The sequence below is a fragment of the Leopardus geoffroyi genome, chromosome A2 (assembly GCF_018350155.1).
Source record: "Leopardus geoffroyi isolate Oge1 chromosome A2, O.geoffroyi_Oge1_pat1.0, whole genome shotgun sequence".
Lineage (NCBI taxonomy): Eukaryota > Metazoa > Chordata > Mammalia > Carnivora > Felidae > Leopardus > Leopardus geoffroyi.
In genome coordinates this window covers 21,510,022-21,526,024 of record NC_059331.1, presented here as the reverse complement: position 1 = coordinate 21,526,024, position 16,003 = coordinate 21,510,022, and the positions used below count along the sequence as shown (strand labels likewise).

The window sequence follows — 16,003 nt, the reverse complement described above, 5'->3', positions numbered from 1 at the left end:
CATGAAATCATGACCTGAGTGAAAATCCAGAGTCCAAAGCCTAACTGACTGAACCACCCAGGTGCCCCTGGAATTTTTTTCTTTTGATTTAAATATGTTTCTAAATTGTAAAAATGTCTACATAGTTACATATGATGGCATTCTGATACTATTCATCCTTTTTATTCTTCATATACATAACTGGTTTTATTACTTTATTACTCATTTAAAAATTATAAACAAGAATGTGTATACATACATATATATTGATACTCATATCTCTTCTATACTAGAGATTATCCCACATCAGTATGTAGTAATCTTTCTCCTTCCTTTTTCCAGCTATATAGATGTATCTACCATATTTAATTCAGCCAGTTCCCTGCTGGTGGACACTTGGGTTGATCCCAGTCTTGGTATTACAAATAGGGCTGCAATGAATAGTTTTGCACATACGTCTTTTTGTATTTTTGCCAGCATATCTCTCTTTGGGATAGATTCCTAGAAGTGGAATTGTTGGCTCAAAAGGCAAATACATATGTATTTTGCTAGATATTGCCAAGTTCTCTTTCACTAGGGTTGTGTCATTATGGTTTACCTGCTTAACTACAGCCTCACTATAGAGAGGAGTATGTTGTCAAACTTTGGAATTTTTTTCCAATCTGATACCTCAGTGTAGTTTTAATTTGCTTATCTTTTAAAATGAGTAAATTTACACATCTTTCCATATGTTTAAGGACTGTTTGCATTTCTTTTATGTATTTTGCTAATTTTTCTTTTTTTTAAAGAAAAATTATTTATTTTGAGATAAATAAAATAATTATTTATTTTGAGAGACAGTGTGTGCATGCACACAAGCAGGGGAGGGGCAGAGAGAGATAATCCCAGCCAATCCTGATGGGTGCTCAATCCCACAACTGCGAGATCGTGACCTGAGCTGATATCAAGAGTCGGTTGCTTAGCCAACTGAGCCACCCAGGCTCCCCTATTTTGCTCATTTTTTGATCAGATTATTAGTTTGTTTCTTCTTGGCTTGTCAGTAGTTTTTAATTATTAGAGGTTTTAGTTCTTTAATTCATTATTTTTAATATTTTTTCATTATTTTTTTAATGTTTATTTATTTATCTTGGGAGAGAGAACGTGAGCTGGGCAAGGGAGAGAGAGAATCGTAAGTGGGCCCTGAGCGCTCAGTGCAGAGCCCAGCACTAGACTCAAACCCGGGAACTATGAGATCACAACCTGACCTGAAATCAGGAATCAGACACCCAGCCGTCTGAGACATCCGGTTGCCCCTTTTGTTGTTTATTTTTTCTTTGTAAATTAGCACGCTGTTTGAGGGAGTAGGTTCCTGGCTGAGGACCATGAATCATCAGCCTTGTTATGTTTTAATAATGGAAATTGAGTTTCTACTGACCCATACTTTCCAGGATGCTGCCCATGTAGTCTTTGTTGGCTTGTTAAATTTCTGGTGAAAATTTTCAAACATGGAAAACAATATAACAAACACACATTGATAAAAATGAGTGGAAAACAATATAACAAACACCTGTGGTACCTACTGTGAAGAATTAATGTTAACGTTGTCCAGTATTTGTTTCCATTTTTTAAATTGTTATAAAATGTCCTTAACACAAAGTTTACTTGTGAACCATTTTTAGGTATACAGTTCAGTGGCATGAAGTCCATTCACACTGTTGTGCATCACCGCAGTGATCTCCAGCACTTTTTTTTAAGTTTATTTATTTATTTTGAGAGAAAGAGGGAGTGTGTGTGCATGTGAGCAGGGGAGCAGCTGAGAGTGGGAGAGAGAATCCCAAGCAGGCTCTGCACTGTCAGCGTGGAGCCCAGTGCAGGGCTCAAACCCACAAACCGTGAGATCATGACCTGAGCCGAAATCCAGAGTTGGACACTTAACTAACTCACCCAGGCGCCCAATCCAGCACTTTTTCATCTTCTCAGACTGCAACTCTGTACCTATTACATGATGATAACTTCCCATTTCCCTTTCCCCCCAGTCCTTGGGAATTACATTCTCGTCTGTGTCTCTGTGGATTTGAGTACTCTAGCTATTGGCATGTAAGTGGAATCATACAGTATCTGTCCTTTTGCAAGTGGCTTACTTCATTCAGCGTCACGTCCTCCGGTTCATTCATGTTGTCATATGTGCCAGGATGTCCTTCCTTTTTAAGGCTGAATAATACTCCAGTGTATGTATGTATACACCTCATTTTGTTTATCTGTTCATCCGTTTATGGGCACTCGAGTTGCTTCCACCTTTTGACTGTTGTGAATATTACCGCTATGAACATTTGTGTACAACTATCTGTTTGAGTCCTTGCTTTCAGTTCTTTGGGGTATATATCCAGAAGTGGAATGGCTAGGTCACAGGGTGATTGTATTTTTAATTGTTTGAGGAACCACCGTATAGTTTTCCACAGCGGCTGCACCATTTTACATCCGCAGACCAGCAATGCACAAAGGTTCCAATTTCTCACGTCATTGGCAACACTTACTTTCTGCTTTTTTGGGATAATAGTCATTCTAGTGGGTATGAGGTGGTATCTCATTGTGATTTTGATTTGCACTTCCCTAATGATGTTGAACATGTTTTCATGTCTTCCCATTTTTTTTTTTTTTTAAGAAATAAAGCCTAATAGAGTTTAAGCCTCTTTTGTACTTCTCTTCCTGTTTTCTCCTCTCCATCTCCCAAAGGTAGTTGATGTATATCCTTCCCACCTTTGTTTCTATACTCTTATTAATATGCATGCATTTATAAACATTTATACTGCAAAGTTTGCTTTGAAGCCTAAACTGTATCTTGTGCTTTTCATTCTGTACTTGCTGTTTTTATTTGATGTGGGTTTTTTTTTTTTTTTTTGAGATTTATCTGTGTCAATACTGGTTCGTTCATTTCAGCTGCAATATAGTACTACTCCATTGTGGAATTGCCATAATTTATCTCTTCTTCTGTCTGTTGCTGTCACAGACAGTGCTGTGGTGAGCATCCTTGTACTTGCCTCCTATGCGTGGACTCCCCTAGGGTGTACTCATTCAGCAGCTGTCTGTTGTGAACCTGCTAGTGCCCCTCATTGTTTTGGGCAGTGAGGATACGTCAGTAAACAAAATCCTGCTCTTAGAGAGTTTATTATGTAAATTGGAATTAGTGGAGTTTGGAATATTTGAATCTTTGCTCACTCAACAAAAATTTATTGAGTCTGCTGTGACAGATACAGGAGTGACCAAAATGAAGTCTTGTCTTGGTAGAGTTTGTTTTCTAATGGGGAGGATACAAAGGTGTATGGCATACTGGCAAGTACTTCTGAATGCCTGTAAGATAATGGAAGCACAGTCTGGGGTGTCTGCTTTAGAGAAGTAGTGATGGGAGGCCTTTCTGGTAACAGGACGTTTGAGGAGACGCTTGAATGTAATGAAGCGGTGAATGACACTGGGGAAGGGGTCTTTGAGGAAATCAATGAGGAAAGAGCATGTTTAGAGAAGAATAGTAAGAATCCCAGGGTCACTTGAGTGCAGTGAGCACACAAGAGGCTGGTTGGGGATGAAGTGGCAGGGAAGGTAGCCAGGGCTCACACCAGATTGGGCCTTCACAGTCTTCCAAAGAGTTTAGATTTCGTTGTAATTGTGATTAAAAGGTGAAAGGATATAGTGATTAGGTCTTGGGCTAGAGAGAGAGCAATAGAAATGGTGGGAAGTGATTTGATTTGGAGTGTATTTTAAAGGTGGTACCTACAGAGTTTTCTGATGATTTTGATGTATCTGTAGATGTGAAAGAGAAGTTGGAAAAAAAGGATAACCCCACATTTTTGGATTGAGCCAAAATATGGACTGGTGGTATCTTTTATGCAATTGGAGAGTACTAAGGAGGATTCAGGTTGAAAATTTAAGTTTGAAATGCCTATTAAGGCACCCGGGTGGCTCAGTCAGTTGAGCGTCCGACTTTGGCTCAGGTCATGATCTCACAGCTCCTGAGGCCAAGCCCCACGTCAGACTGTGTGCTGACAGCTTGGAGCCCGGAGCCTGCTTCAGATTCTGTCTTGGCCTCTCTCTGCCCCTCCCCTGCTCATGCATTGTCTGTCTGTCTGTCTGTCTCTCTCTCTCTCTCTCTCTCTCTCTCTCTCAAATATAAATAAACATTTAAAGAATTAAAAAAAAATGCCTATTAAGTATCTCAGGTAGTTGGCATTAGATACTAAATTATAGTCCAAAGTGATTATAATAGTTATACTCTCACCAGCTTTTATATGGCCCATCTGGGTGAATCCCTCCCTGATGGAGCCCAGCAGGAGACAGCATGTCACTCTTCCATGTTGTTGAGATTCATTGATCATCAGTACACAAAGGGAACCTGCCATTTACAATGAACATGTGAGGGGTGCTTGGGTGGCTCAGTCGGTTGAGCGTCAGACTCCAGCTCAGGTCATGATCTCATAGTTCGTGAGTTTGAGCCCCGCATCAGGCTCTGTGCTGACATGTCAGAGCCTGGAGCCTGCTTGGGATTCTGTGTCTCCCTCTCTCTCTGCCCCTCCCCTGCTCGCACTCTATGTGTCTGTCTCTCAAAAACAAACATTAAAAAAATTTTTTAAAAACCTGAATGTCTGATTATTTTGTGTGTAAAATCAAATCGGTTAATTTGATGTGAAGTAAATTGTGTAAGTTAGGGTTACTAAGTTTATGTTTTTACAGTCTTGAGTTTTCTTTTGTTCTGATTTTAATTCCAGATGCTGGATCTGGTGTGGAAGAAGTGGAGTTAAGCTGGGAAGATTACCTGGAAGAGACAGGGTCCGCTGCAGTACCCTACGGGTCTTTTAAACATGTAAGCACTACATGTATTTGTTTTACTGACTGCACCTTGTTCCTTTGACTCACGGTACCATCATTAGAGGGTTTAGAGTTATTTTAAGTTGGGACACTTGGAAGGATTTGGGTGCTTTTTCCTTTTTTCCTCCTCTTGCCACCCTCATTTTAAAAACTGGACATATTTTATTTTATTATTTTAAAGTAACCTCTGCATCCAACTTGGGGCTCGAACTGACAACTCTGAGATCACGAGTCACACTGATCAGAGTGCTCTACTGACCAAACCAGCCAGGTGCCCCTGGACATACTTTAAAGTCTTTTTTTGGTTTTGTTTATTTTCTATCACTCAATGCAACACTTGTCTTTTTCACTCGTCATGAGTATTCCTTTTTTTTTTTTTGTCAACAAAACCCCTCATAAGTTGAAGAAAATGGTTTATTTTCTTACACTGTGTGTTATGACTGTTGGTTTGCACATTGAAAGTAAGTTCAGTAATGTCATTGCTTTCTCTCACGTTGAGCAGAAACGTAAGTAATATCATCAGTGGGTTATATTCGTGGCTGGGGCAGTATAGTTTTATGTCTTAATGGCTCAATTTAATGCTTAATCCATTGACCACATACTTGCCCTATATGATGCCTTTAGAATGGAAGAAAACAGTCCAAGTTTTATTAATAATTTATATTTAGACCTAGTTTTTGAGCCTTTTCACTTACATTCCCTCTTAAAACACAGAATTACTGATCTGTTGATTTCACGTTTGTCTTAGTCTGTTCAGGCTGCCATAGACTGGGTGGCTTGAACAACAGAAGTTTATTATCTCACAGTTCTGGAGACTAGAAGTCTGAGATCAGGCTGCCAGCAGGGTTAGGCTCTGGTGAGGGCTCTCTTCCTGGTTTGCTGACAGCCTGATCACTGTGTCCTCACATGGCAGAGAGTGAGAGAGCAGACTCTCCTTGAATCAGGGCTCCACTCTTAGGGCCTCATTTATCCTTTACTACCTCGATAAGGGTGCTCATGGATTGGAAGAATAAATATTGTCAAAATGTCAATACTACCCAAAGCTATCTACACATTCAATGCAATCCCAATCAAAATTGCACCAGCATTCTTCTCGAAACTAGAACAAGCAAACCTAAAATTTATATGGAACCACAAAAGGCCCCGAATAGCCAAAGTAGTTTTGAAAAAGAAGACCAAAACAGGAGGCATCACAATCCCAGACTTTAGCCTCTACTACAAAGCTGTAATCATCAAGACAGCATGGTATTGGCACAAAAACAGACACATAGACCAATGGAATAGAATAGAAACCCCAGAACTAGACCCACAAACGTATGGCCAACTAATCTTTGACAAAGCAGGAAAGAACATCCAATGGAAAAAAGACAGTCTCTTTAACAAATGGTGCTGGGAGAACTGGACAGCAACATGCAGAAGATTGAAACTAGACCACTTTCTCACACCATTCACAAAAATAAACTCAAAATGGATAAAGGACCTGAATGTGAGACCGGAAACCATCAAAACCCTAGAGGAGAAAGCAGGAAAAGACTACCTCCATAAGGGTGCTGTCTTTTTTTTTTTTTTTTTTTTTCTTGTTTTATTTATTTATTTCTTAAATTTACATCCAAATTAGTTAGCATATAGTGCAACAATGATTTCAGGAGTAGATTCCTTAGTGCCCCTTACCCATTTAGCCCATCCCCCCTCCCACAACCCCTCCAGCAACCCTCAGTTTGTTCTCCATATTTATGAGTCTCTTATGTTTGGTACCCCTCCCTGTTTTTATATTAGTTTTGTTTCCCTTCCCTTATGTTCATCTGTTTTGTCTCTTAAAGTCCTCAGATGAGTGAAGTCATATGATTTTTGTCTTTCTCTAATTTCACTCAGCATAATACCCTCCAGTTCCATTCACATAGTTGCAAATGGCAAGATTTCATTCTTTTTGATTGCCGAGTAATACTCCATTGTGTGTGTGTGTGTGTGTGTGTGTGTGTGTGTGTGTGTGTGTATACACACACACATACACCACCTCTTCTTTATCCATTCATCCATCGATGAACATTTGGGCTCTTTCCATACTTTGGCTATTGTTGATAGTGCTGCTATAAACATGGGGGTGTATGTGTCCCTTCGAAATAGCACACCTATATCCTGTGGGTAAATACCTAGTAGTGGTCGTAGGGTAGTTCTATTTTTAGTTTTTTGAGGAACTTCCATACTGTTTTCTAGAGTGGCTGTACCAGCTTGCATTGCCACCAACAATGCAAAAGAGATCCTCTTTCTCTGCATCCTCGCCAACATCTGTTGTTGCCTGAGTTGTTAATGTTAGCCATTCTGACAGGTGTAAGGTTTTGATTTGTATTTCCCTGATGATGAGTGATGTGGAGCATTTTTTCATGTGTCCGTTTGGCCATCTGGATGTCTTCTTTGGAGAAGTGTCTATTCATGTCTTTTGCCCATTTCTTCGCTGGATTATTTTTTTGGGGGTGTTGAGTTTGATAAGTTCTTTATAGATTTTGGATACTAACCCTTTATCTGATATGTCATTTGCAAATGTCTTCTCCCATTCTGTTGGTTGCCTTTTAGTTTTGCTGATTGTTTCCTTCGCTGTGCAGAAGCTTTTTATTTTTATGAGGTCCCAATAGGTCATTTTTGCTTTTGTTTCCCTTGCCTGTGGAGACGTGTTGAGTAAGAGGTTGCTGCAGCCAAGATCAAAGAGGTTTTTGCCTGCTTTCTCCTCGAGGATTTTGATGGCTTCCTGTCTTACATTGAGGTCTTTCATCCATTTTGAGTTTATTTTTGTGTATGGTGTAAGAAGGTGGTCCAGGTTCATTTTTCTTCATGTTCCTGTCCAGTTTTCCCAGCACCACTTGCTGAACAGACTGTCTTTTTTCCATTGGATGTTCTTTCCTGCTTTGTCAAAGATTAGTTGGCCATACCTTTGTGGGTTCCATTTCTGGGTTCTCTATTCTGTTCCATTGATCTGAGTGTCTGTTTTTGTGCCAGTACCATACTGTCTTGATGATTACAGCTTTGTAGTATAGCTTGAAGTCGGGGATTGTGATGCCTCCTGCTTTGGTTTTCTTTTTCAGGATCAGTGAAAATGATAACACCACAACCCAAAACCTCTGGGATGCAGCAAAGGCAGTCATAAGAGGAAAGTACATAGCAATCCAGGCCTTCCTAAAGAAGGAAGAAAGATCTCAGATACACAACCTAACCTTATGCCCTAAGGAGCTGGAAAAAGAACAGCAAATAAAACCCAAAACCAGCAGAAGACAGGAAATAATAAAGATTAGAGCAGAAATTAATGCTATCGAAATCAAAAAAACAGTAGAACAGATTAATGAAACCAAAAGCTAGTTCTTTGAAAGAATTAACAAAATTGATGAACCACTAGCCAGTTTGATCAAAAAGAAAAAGGAAAGGACCCAAGCAAATAAAATCAAGAATGAAAGAGGAGAGATCACAACCAACACAGCAGAAATAAAAACAGTAATAAGAGAATATTATGAGCAATTATATGCCAATAAAGTGGGCAGTCTGGAAGAAATGAACAAATTCCTAGAAACATATACACTACCAAAACTGAAACAGGAAGAAATAGAAAATTTGAACAGTAAGGAAATCGACCATAACCAGTAAGGAAATCGAATTAGTAATCAAAAATCTGCCAAAAAACAAGAGTCCAGGGCCAGATGGCTTTCCAGGGGAATTCTACCAAACATTTAAGAAGGAGTTAACACCTATTCTCTTCAAGCTGTTCCAAAAAATAGAAATGGAAGGAAAACTTCCAAACTCTTTCTATGAAGCCAACATTACCTTGATTCCAAAACCAGACAGAGACCCCACTAAAAAGGAGAACTAAGACCAATTTCCCTGATGAACATGGTTGCAAAAATCCTCAACAGGGTGCTGTCTTAAAATACAGTCACATTGGGAGTTAGGATTTGAACATATGAATTTGGGGGGACACACAGTTTAGTCCATAGCAGTGTTCAGCAGGGCATAGTTCCTTTGTTCTAGGATTTAGGAAGACACAAATGCTCACTGAGGATTGTCTGATTTTGTGAGGTTAAACTGTATTGTAGGTGTTGTATATGCCAAAGAGTCTTGCTATTTTCAGTTTGTGTAAAAACTCAGTCATAATAGTTGCCCTATTTTTTAGTTCACTTATGCCTTTCTTAAATTGAAGTAGTGAGAACTACATATTTTAAGTAAGGATTTCATTTTATATTACATTGACTAATCTTTTATAATTGCTTTCGGTATTTTTTTTAACAAGGGAAGTTTATTCATGATCATGTAATACCTTTGAGTTATTGTTTTTAATGTTATTACTAATCTGATAGGTATTTATACATACTTATTATTTATTTATACTAAAATGAAAATGGGGGATAAATTTCCTGAGCAAAATTCTGGATCTAAACAATGTCATTTTAACATTTTTAAAAAAGTTTATTCATTTATTTTGAGAGAAAGAGAGCAAATGGGGAAGGGGCAGAGAGACAGAGGGAGAGACAGAGAATCCCAAGCAGGCTCTGTACCATCAGTGCAGAACCTGATGCAGGGCTCGACCGTGAGATCATGACCTGAGCCAAAGTCACATGCTTAATGGACTGAGGCACCCAGGTGGCCCTAAAAAAGTCATTCATTCATTCATTCATTCATTCATGTTTATTTTTGAGAGAGAGAGAGACAGAGTGCGAGCAGGGGAGAGGCAGAGTGAGAGGGAGACACAGAATCCGGAGCAGGCTCCAGGCTCCGAGCTGTCAGCACAGAGCCTGACACGGGGCTCAAATGTTATGACCTGAGCCAAAGTTAGACACTTAACCAACTGAGCCACCCAAGCACCCCCAAAAATGTCATTTTAAAGAAACAGGTTCCACCTCTCCTCTTTGAATGTCAAAGCAACAAGGAGAATGAAAAATAGATGTATACTCTCTGATCATCAAATGTAGAAAATATTTGTAAGCTTGAATCAGTATATGGTGAAAGACTGCCACGTGCGGTAAAAACCAAGCACAGGTATAGGAAGATGCCGAAAAGGAGTGCCTGTGGCTAGCTGATCACAGCCAAAGCTGCTGGAACTCAGATTTCCAGGACTTGTGAGCCACTGGCAAGTTTTATAGTACCCAATTTGGAATGAAGGAGGTGGGGAAGATGGGGCTGAAGAAGAAATTAGAAGTAAACCACATTTGCAAGGATGACAATTCTAAGATAGTAAAACAGTTTTCCTCATATCTGGTGAAGGAAACAGCACAAACTATGGGAAAGACACTAAGCTTTACCTGAATCTTCTGGAACAAAAGCTTTAAGCTTCTAGGGGAAGGAATGCAAACCTTTTAACTGCCTCCCACCCCCCCACCCCCCCACCCCCCCGGGTGCAGGTGAAGATTCTTTGCAGCCTGGGGAAAGAACAGAAGAAATAAAAGCCGTCTGTCCTGGAGAGGGGTAGGAATACATGCTAGAGCATTAAAGGTCCCCTACAGTTGGGAGAGGAGTAAGATCACTGAGAAGTTTGCACTCCCAACACCCAGGACACAGAACCTGAGACTGAGGCTGAATCTCAGAGAGTGTCCCTTCCTGCTTGTCTTCAATGACCAAGTTAGAAAATGTTGGGCAACAGAGGTCTGTTTGTAGGAGAGGGCAAGAGTGTGGAGATAGATGGTCTTTGAGATGTAGTCACAAAGAGAGGGCCTAAATCTCAGGGTGGAGCAGCAAGCATTGAGGGGAGAAAGCTCTCTGGCAAATGAGCCTAAACCCTCAGTAGAAAATGCTAATGTAGTTTGGAGCCTCTGGTGTACTGTGAAAACCAAACAACAAAACCCAAACCCAATTGCACTCCTCACTGCATTGATTTAACCTTCTCCCTCAAATTTAAGGCCTAAAAAGAAACAACCCCATGGCCAGGCATAAATACTGTCTGCTCAACCTCAGTTATTCTGTACAGGATGTCTGGCTTTCAGTGAAAAATTATGGGACACACGAAGAACCAAGAGAAAAACAGCAGACTGTCAACAGACAAAGCATTCCACAGAACCAGACTCATAAGGCCCAGATACTGGAACTATCAGAGAATTTTAAATAACTATGAGTAATAGCTTAAAGGCTGTAGCAGAATAGGTGGACAACATGTGTGAACAGAAAAGGAAATCGGGCGCCTGGGTGTCTCAGTTAGTTAAGCATCTGACTCTTGATTTCAGCTCAGGTCAGGATCTCATGGTTCATGGGACCGAGCCCTGCATCATACTCTGTACTGAGAGCACAGAGCCTGCTTGGGATTCTCTCTCTCCCTCTCTCTCTACCCTCTGCTAGTCGTGCACTCTCTCTCTCTCTCTCTGAAAATAAGTAAATAAACTGTAAAAAAAAAAAACAACAAAACACTTAGCAATCGACACTATTAGACACAGTGAAGTGGAAATTATAGAAGTGAAAAACATGGTAATAAGAGATGTCAAATGCCTTTGACAAGCTCATTGGTCATCCTCAAACAGATGAGGAAAGAGTATACTTGAAGATAAGTCAATATAAATTTCCCAAACTGAAATGCAAAGAGGAAAAAAGTGGGGAAAAAACCAGACCAGAACATCCAAGAGCTATGGACAGTATAAAAAAAGTCTAGTGCATGTGCAATTGGAATCTCAGGAGAAAGGAGAGAAAGTGAGGAAGATACCTTTGAAGAGCATAATTCACCATAGTAGCAGAATAAAGGAGAAAAAAATACATTATCACCTCAATATAAAGAGAAAAATAATTGGTAAAATTCCATACCCAGTCATGACAAAAACTCTTAGCAAACTGTAGATGAGAAAATTAAAGAAATCTTTAATTTGCTAAAGGATATCTATAAAAAATCTACAGCAAACTTTGTTAATGGTAATATGATGCATACTTTGTTTTACATATGCAACAAGATAAAAATGTTGGCTAACATGACTTCTGTTTGCTAGTGTATTGGATGTTCTGGCTAATACAGTAAGGTAAGCAAAACAACTAAAATGTATAAGGATTAGGAAGAAAGGAAAAATGTCATTATATACAGATGAATAAAATAATTTACAGATATAGGATTAAGGAGTAACTTTAATAAGATTATTAGATACAGGGTAGCATGAAAAATTATTATATTTCTGTATACTAGCAACAAAGAAAAGTGGGACTGAAAGATGTAATTTACAATACCATAAACACATCAAATGACTAATAAATGTAACAAAAATTTGCAAAGTAACTTCAAACCATTATTGATGTAAGTTAAAATAAAGGAATATGCCTTGTTTATGTAATGGAAGACTCACTATTGTAAAGATGACAGTTCTCCCAATAATTAATAAATCTATAGTAGATCTATAGATTTACTGCAACCATGTCAAATACCAAAAGAAAATTCAGATAGGAATTGACGGTCTGATTCTAAAGTTCATGTGGAAATGCAAAGGAGCCAGGATAACCAGATGCAGCTAAGGAATAAGACAAAACAAGAAGACTTGCTGTACTAGGTAGTGAACTGAATTATAGCACTGCAGTACGACTCAAAGGAAAAACAAAAAATCAGAAGCAGATCCACTTTTGTGGGGACACTTGACCTATGACAAAGGTGGCAGTTTCCAGTGGTGAGGAAAGGTCAATTGTGTATGCATCTTCAAACAAATAAAACCTGACTCCTACCTAATACCATACATGGAGAATAATTCAAAGTGGATATTAGTTCTAAATATGAAACGCTTATGGAAAATACATCTTTATGACTTCTAAGGATAGGGAAATTTTGTTTAAAAATACAGAAAACGCTAACTTTTTAAAGAAAAAACATTGATAAATCAGAGTACATTAAAATTAAGAACTTCTGTTCATCAATCAGAACCATAAAGAAATTGAGGTAATGTTTGCAACACAAGTAACTGACAAAGAACTGATATCCAAAATGCAGACTTGACCAAAAATAGGCAAGAATCTTAGCCATTTCCCAAAAGAAGAAAAGTAAATGGCTAAAAAATATCAACGTTTCCATCTTCATTAATAACGAAAAAGTCCAAATTAAAATCACAGTGAGAGGGGTGCACAGGTAGCTCCATTGGCTCAGATCCTGGTCTCACAATTGGTGAGATTGAGCCCTGGGTTGGGCCCTGCGCTGACAGCAAGGAGCCTGCTTAGGATTCTCTCTCCTCTCTCCCTGCTCTCTCACTCTCTCTCTCAAAATGGATAAATAAACATTAAAAAATAAAATAAAATCACAATGAGATACATAACACACTTTCCAAAATGGTTAAAATGAAAAGGACTGAAAATACACAAACTTTGCCTAGAGTGTTGCAGCAAAAGGATTTTTTTATACTACTGGGAAAGTAAACTGGTGCAGCCACTTTGGAGATGGTTTGACCATATCTGTTATAGCATTCCATGTATGTTTGCCCCAGAGATACAAAGATATTCTGTTTATAGTCTTACAAAGCTGCAAACTTCTCACAGTGCCTACTGTTTGTGGCATATTTGTATAATGGAATACTATACAGGGGTGAAAAGAAATAGACTGTTAAATGTAACATGAGCTAATCTATAAGCAGTGTTGGGCTGGAGAAAAGCACACACAGGACAACATTCATACTGCATAATTCTAATACAGTGAGGAGTACAACAGGGCAGTTGATGGGAAGGGCAGGGGGTTTTGTACAGGACGTAGGACTTTCCCTCCCTGGCTGTCTTTCCAGGACTCCTCTCAACTGCTCAGTGTTTGTGATTGCTGGGTTGCATTTATTTGTCAGGTCTTCATAGTCTCCTCCGGTGCTTAAGAGTTCCTCGTTCCTTCTTTGTCTCTCATGGCCTAGACATTTTGAAGAGCGTATAATGTGTCAGTTATCTTGTGGAATATTCCTCAATTTGGGTAATTCATGGTTAGCTTGAGCTTATGCAGATTTGGGAAGAATTTCATAGAACGATACTGTGCTTTTCTCGTTGTATGACATCAAGGGTGTATGATTTTGATGTTTTAGAACTGGTAATGTTAACTTTGATCAGTTAGTTAAGGTGGTGTCTGCCGTAGTTCTTCACTGTGATGTTACTGTTTTCCCCTTTATAATTGGTAAGAATCTTATAGGAGAACCTTTGAGATTCTGTGAATATCATAGTCATTTTTGCACTGATGCATGATTCTTGCCTGCAGTGTTTATTTCTGTGTTTTTCTAATGGTGATTTTCTATTTCTATCATTTTTTTCTATATTAATTGGTCTTCTAAGGATCTATCCCGTCTTCTCTGTTAATTATTTTTTACACTATGGACTCATGGATATTATTTAAATCTATGGGTTATAATCCATTAGTCTGATTATTTACTTTATTGCTCAAATTATTCCTGATGTGACCATTGGGGGATCCTTCTGGTTGGCTCCCATGTCCTTTACAAATGCCCTCATCATTTTTGAAGAATTTCTTTACTTTCTGGTATCACAAGATATTCCAGGCTCTTCCTATGTTTTCTGTACCCCCAAATTGGTATCACTTATTTCTCCATGGAGCCCTTGTTCTTTTCATTGGAGGATGGCATTTATAAATCAAAATTTGTGCACTGAATTTGCTTATTGCTAATGAGTATCATTACTTCCAGTCCCTGTCAGTTCACAGAGGTAGGAGATGTATTTGCACACACATACATACACATCTGTACTATTTTCTGTCATTGTGACCTCGTTCTGATACTGCTGATTCCAGTCCAACACGAGTTTCATTCTATTCTCCCCTTTCCTTGTTTGTACTTCTTTGTCCCACAGTGAGAAACCTGGCTCTCACTTCTCACAATATATGTACATACTTTAATCTTAGTATACACATGAAGTAGTTCCAGAATTGCTCACCCATGCCTTTGTGATCATATAATTTATCATTTAAATCAGGACACTTTGAGAGAGAAACGGGCCGCTGTTAATTATCATTCAAGGGAAACAGGTATAAACATAGACTGACTGAGGGAAACTGGGAGGTATGGGTCTCTACATATGGTACATGTTATACTAATTTATTATCATTGTAGCTTATTTTGTCTTTCTCCTTTTCTAGTATCATAAATCTTTTTGGAATGATCTAGAAATCACTCTTGAAAACATAATGTGTTGAAGACTATTAAAATAGTGAACATTTAGTGATTTATGTACTTAATACAAAACATTTTCTGCAATCATAGTAGACTGCTTTTGTGAAAATATTGAGTTCTATTAAAATTCCTTTGGAGTCGGCTAGAACAGAGCAGCATTGCTGTTCCTTGTTTTGTTTGGATCACTCCTGTGAGGTAGCATTGGAATTTCTCAGGTTTCCCTTGAGAAGGTTTTATTGCGTTTAGTGCTTCAGAATCGTAAGTCTTAAAAAAGGCTATTGGAGGGGCGCCTGGGTTAGCTCAGTTGGGTTAAGCGGCCAACTCGATTTTGGCTCAGGTCATGATCTCACAGTTTGTGGGATTGAGCCCCGCATCTGGATCCATGCTGTCCGTGAGAAGCCTGCTTAGGATTCTTTCTCTATCTCCCTCTCTCTGCCCCTCCCCACCCTCGAAATAAATAAACTTAAAAGAAAAGAATGGCAAAAGAAATACTCATTTGAGATACTTATTTGGTGGTTAATAAAATTTCCCTGTTCAGGTGGACACACGCTTGCAAAATGGCTTTGCTCCTGGGATGAAGCTGGAGGTGGCTGTGAAAACAGACCCTGAAACCTACTGGGTTGCCACCATCATCACCACCTGTGAGCAGTTGCTGCTGCTCCGCTACGATGGCTATGGCGAGGACCGGAGGGCGGACTTCTGGTGTGACATCAGGAAGACCGGCCTCTACCCCATTGGGTGGTGTAAGCAGAACAAGAAGACCCTTGAAGCCCCAGAAGGTAATAAAATACATGTTATCAAGACATGATATGGTATGGCCGTGGCTACACCCTTGAGGTTTTCATTCTCCACGCACATAGCTTTCTCTAACTTTTTTGGGTTAGCATTTTGAATTTTTTTTTTTTTCAACGTTTATTTATTTTTGGGACAGAGAGAGACAGAGCATGAACGGGGGAGGGGCAGAGAGAGAGGGAGACACAGAATCGGAAACGGGCTCCAGGCTCTGAGCCATCAGCCCAGAGCCCGACGTGGGGCTCGAACTCACGGACTGCGAGATCGTGACCTGGCTGAAGTCGGACGCTTAACCGACTGCGCCACCCAGGCGCCCCCTT

General features: G+C 39.4%; 1 protein-coding gene across 13 annotated transcripts in view; it reads left to right on the top strand.

The window, feature by feature from the left end:
* The window catches only part of SFMBT1 (Scm like with four mbt domains 1), a 131,548-nt gene that overhangs the window by 75,309 nt on the left and 40,236 nt on the right, over window positions 1-16,003 (top strand). For all 13 annotated transcript variants that reach the window (XM_045493162.1, XM_045493172.1, XM_045493160.1 and 10 more), the window contains 2 exons: window positions 4,716-4,810; window positions 15,430-15,670. In XM_045493162.1, the coding sequence (XP_045349118.1) occupies window positions 4,716-4,810; window positions 15,430-15,670 (336 nt within the window). The remainder of the gene's footprint in view (window positions 1-4,715; window positions 4,811-15,429; window positions 15,671-16,003) is intronic.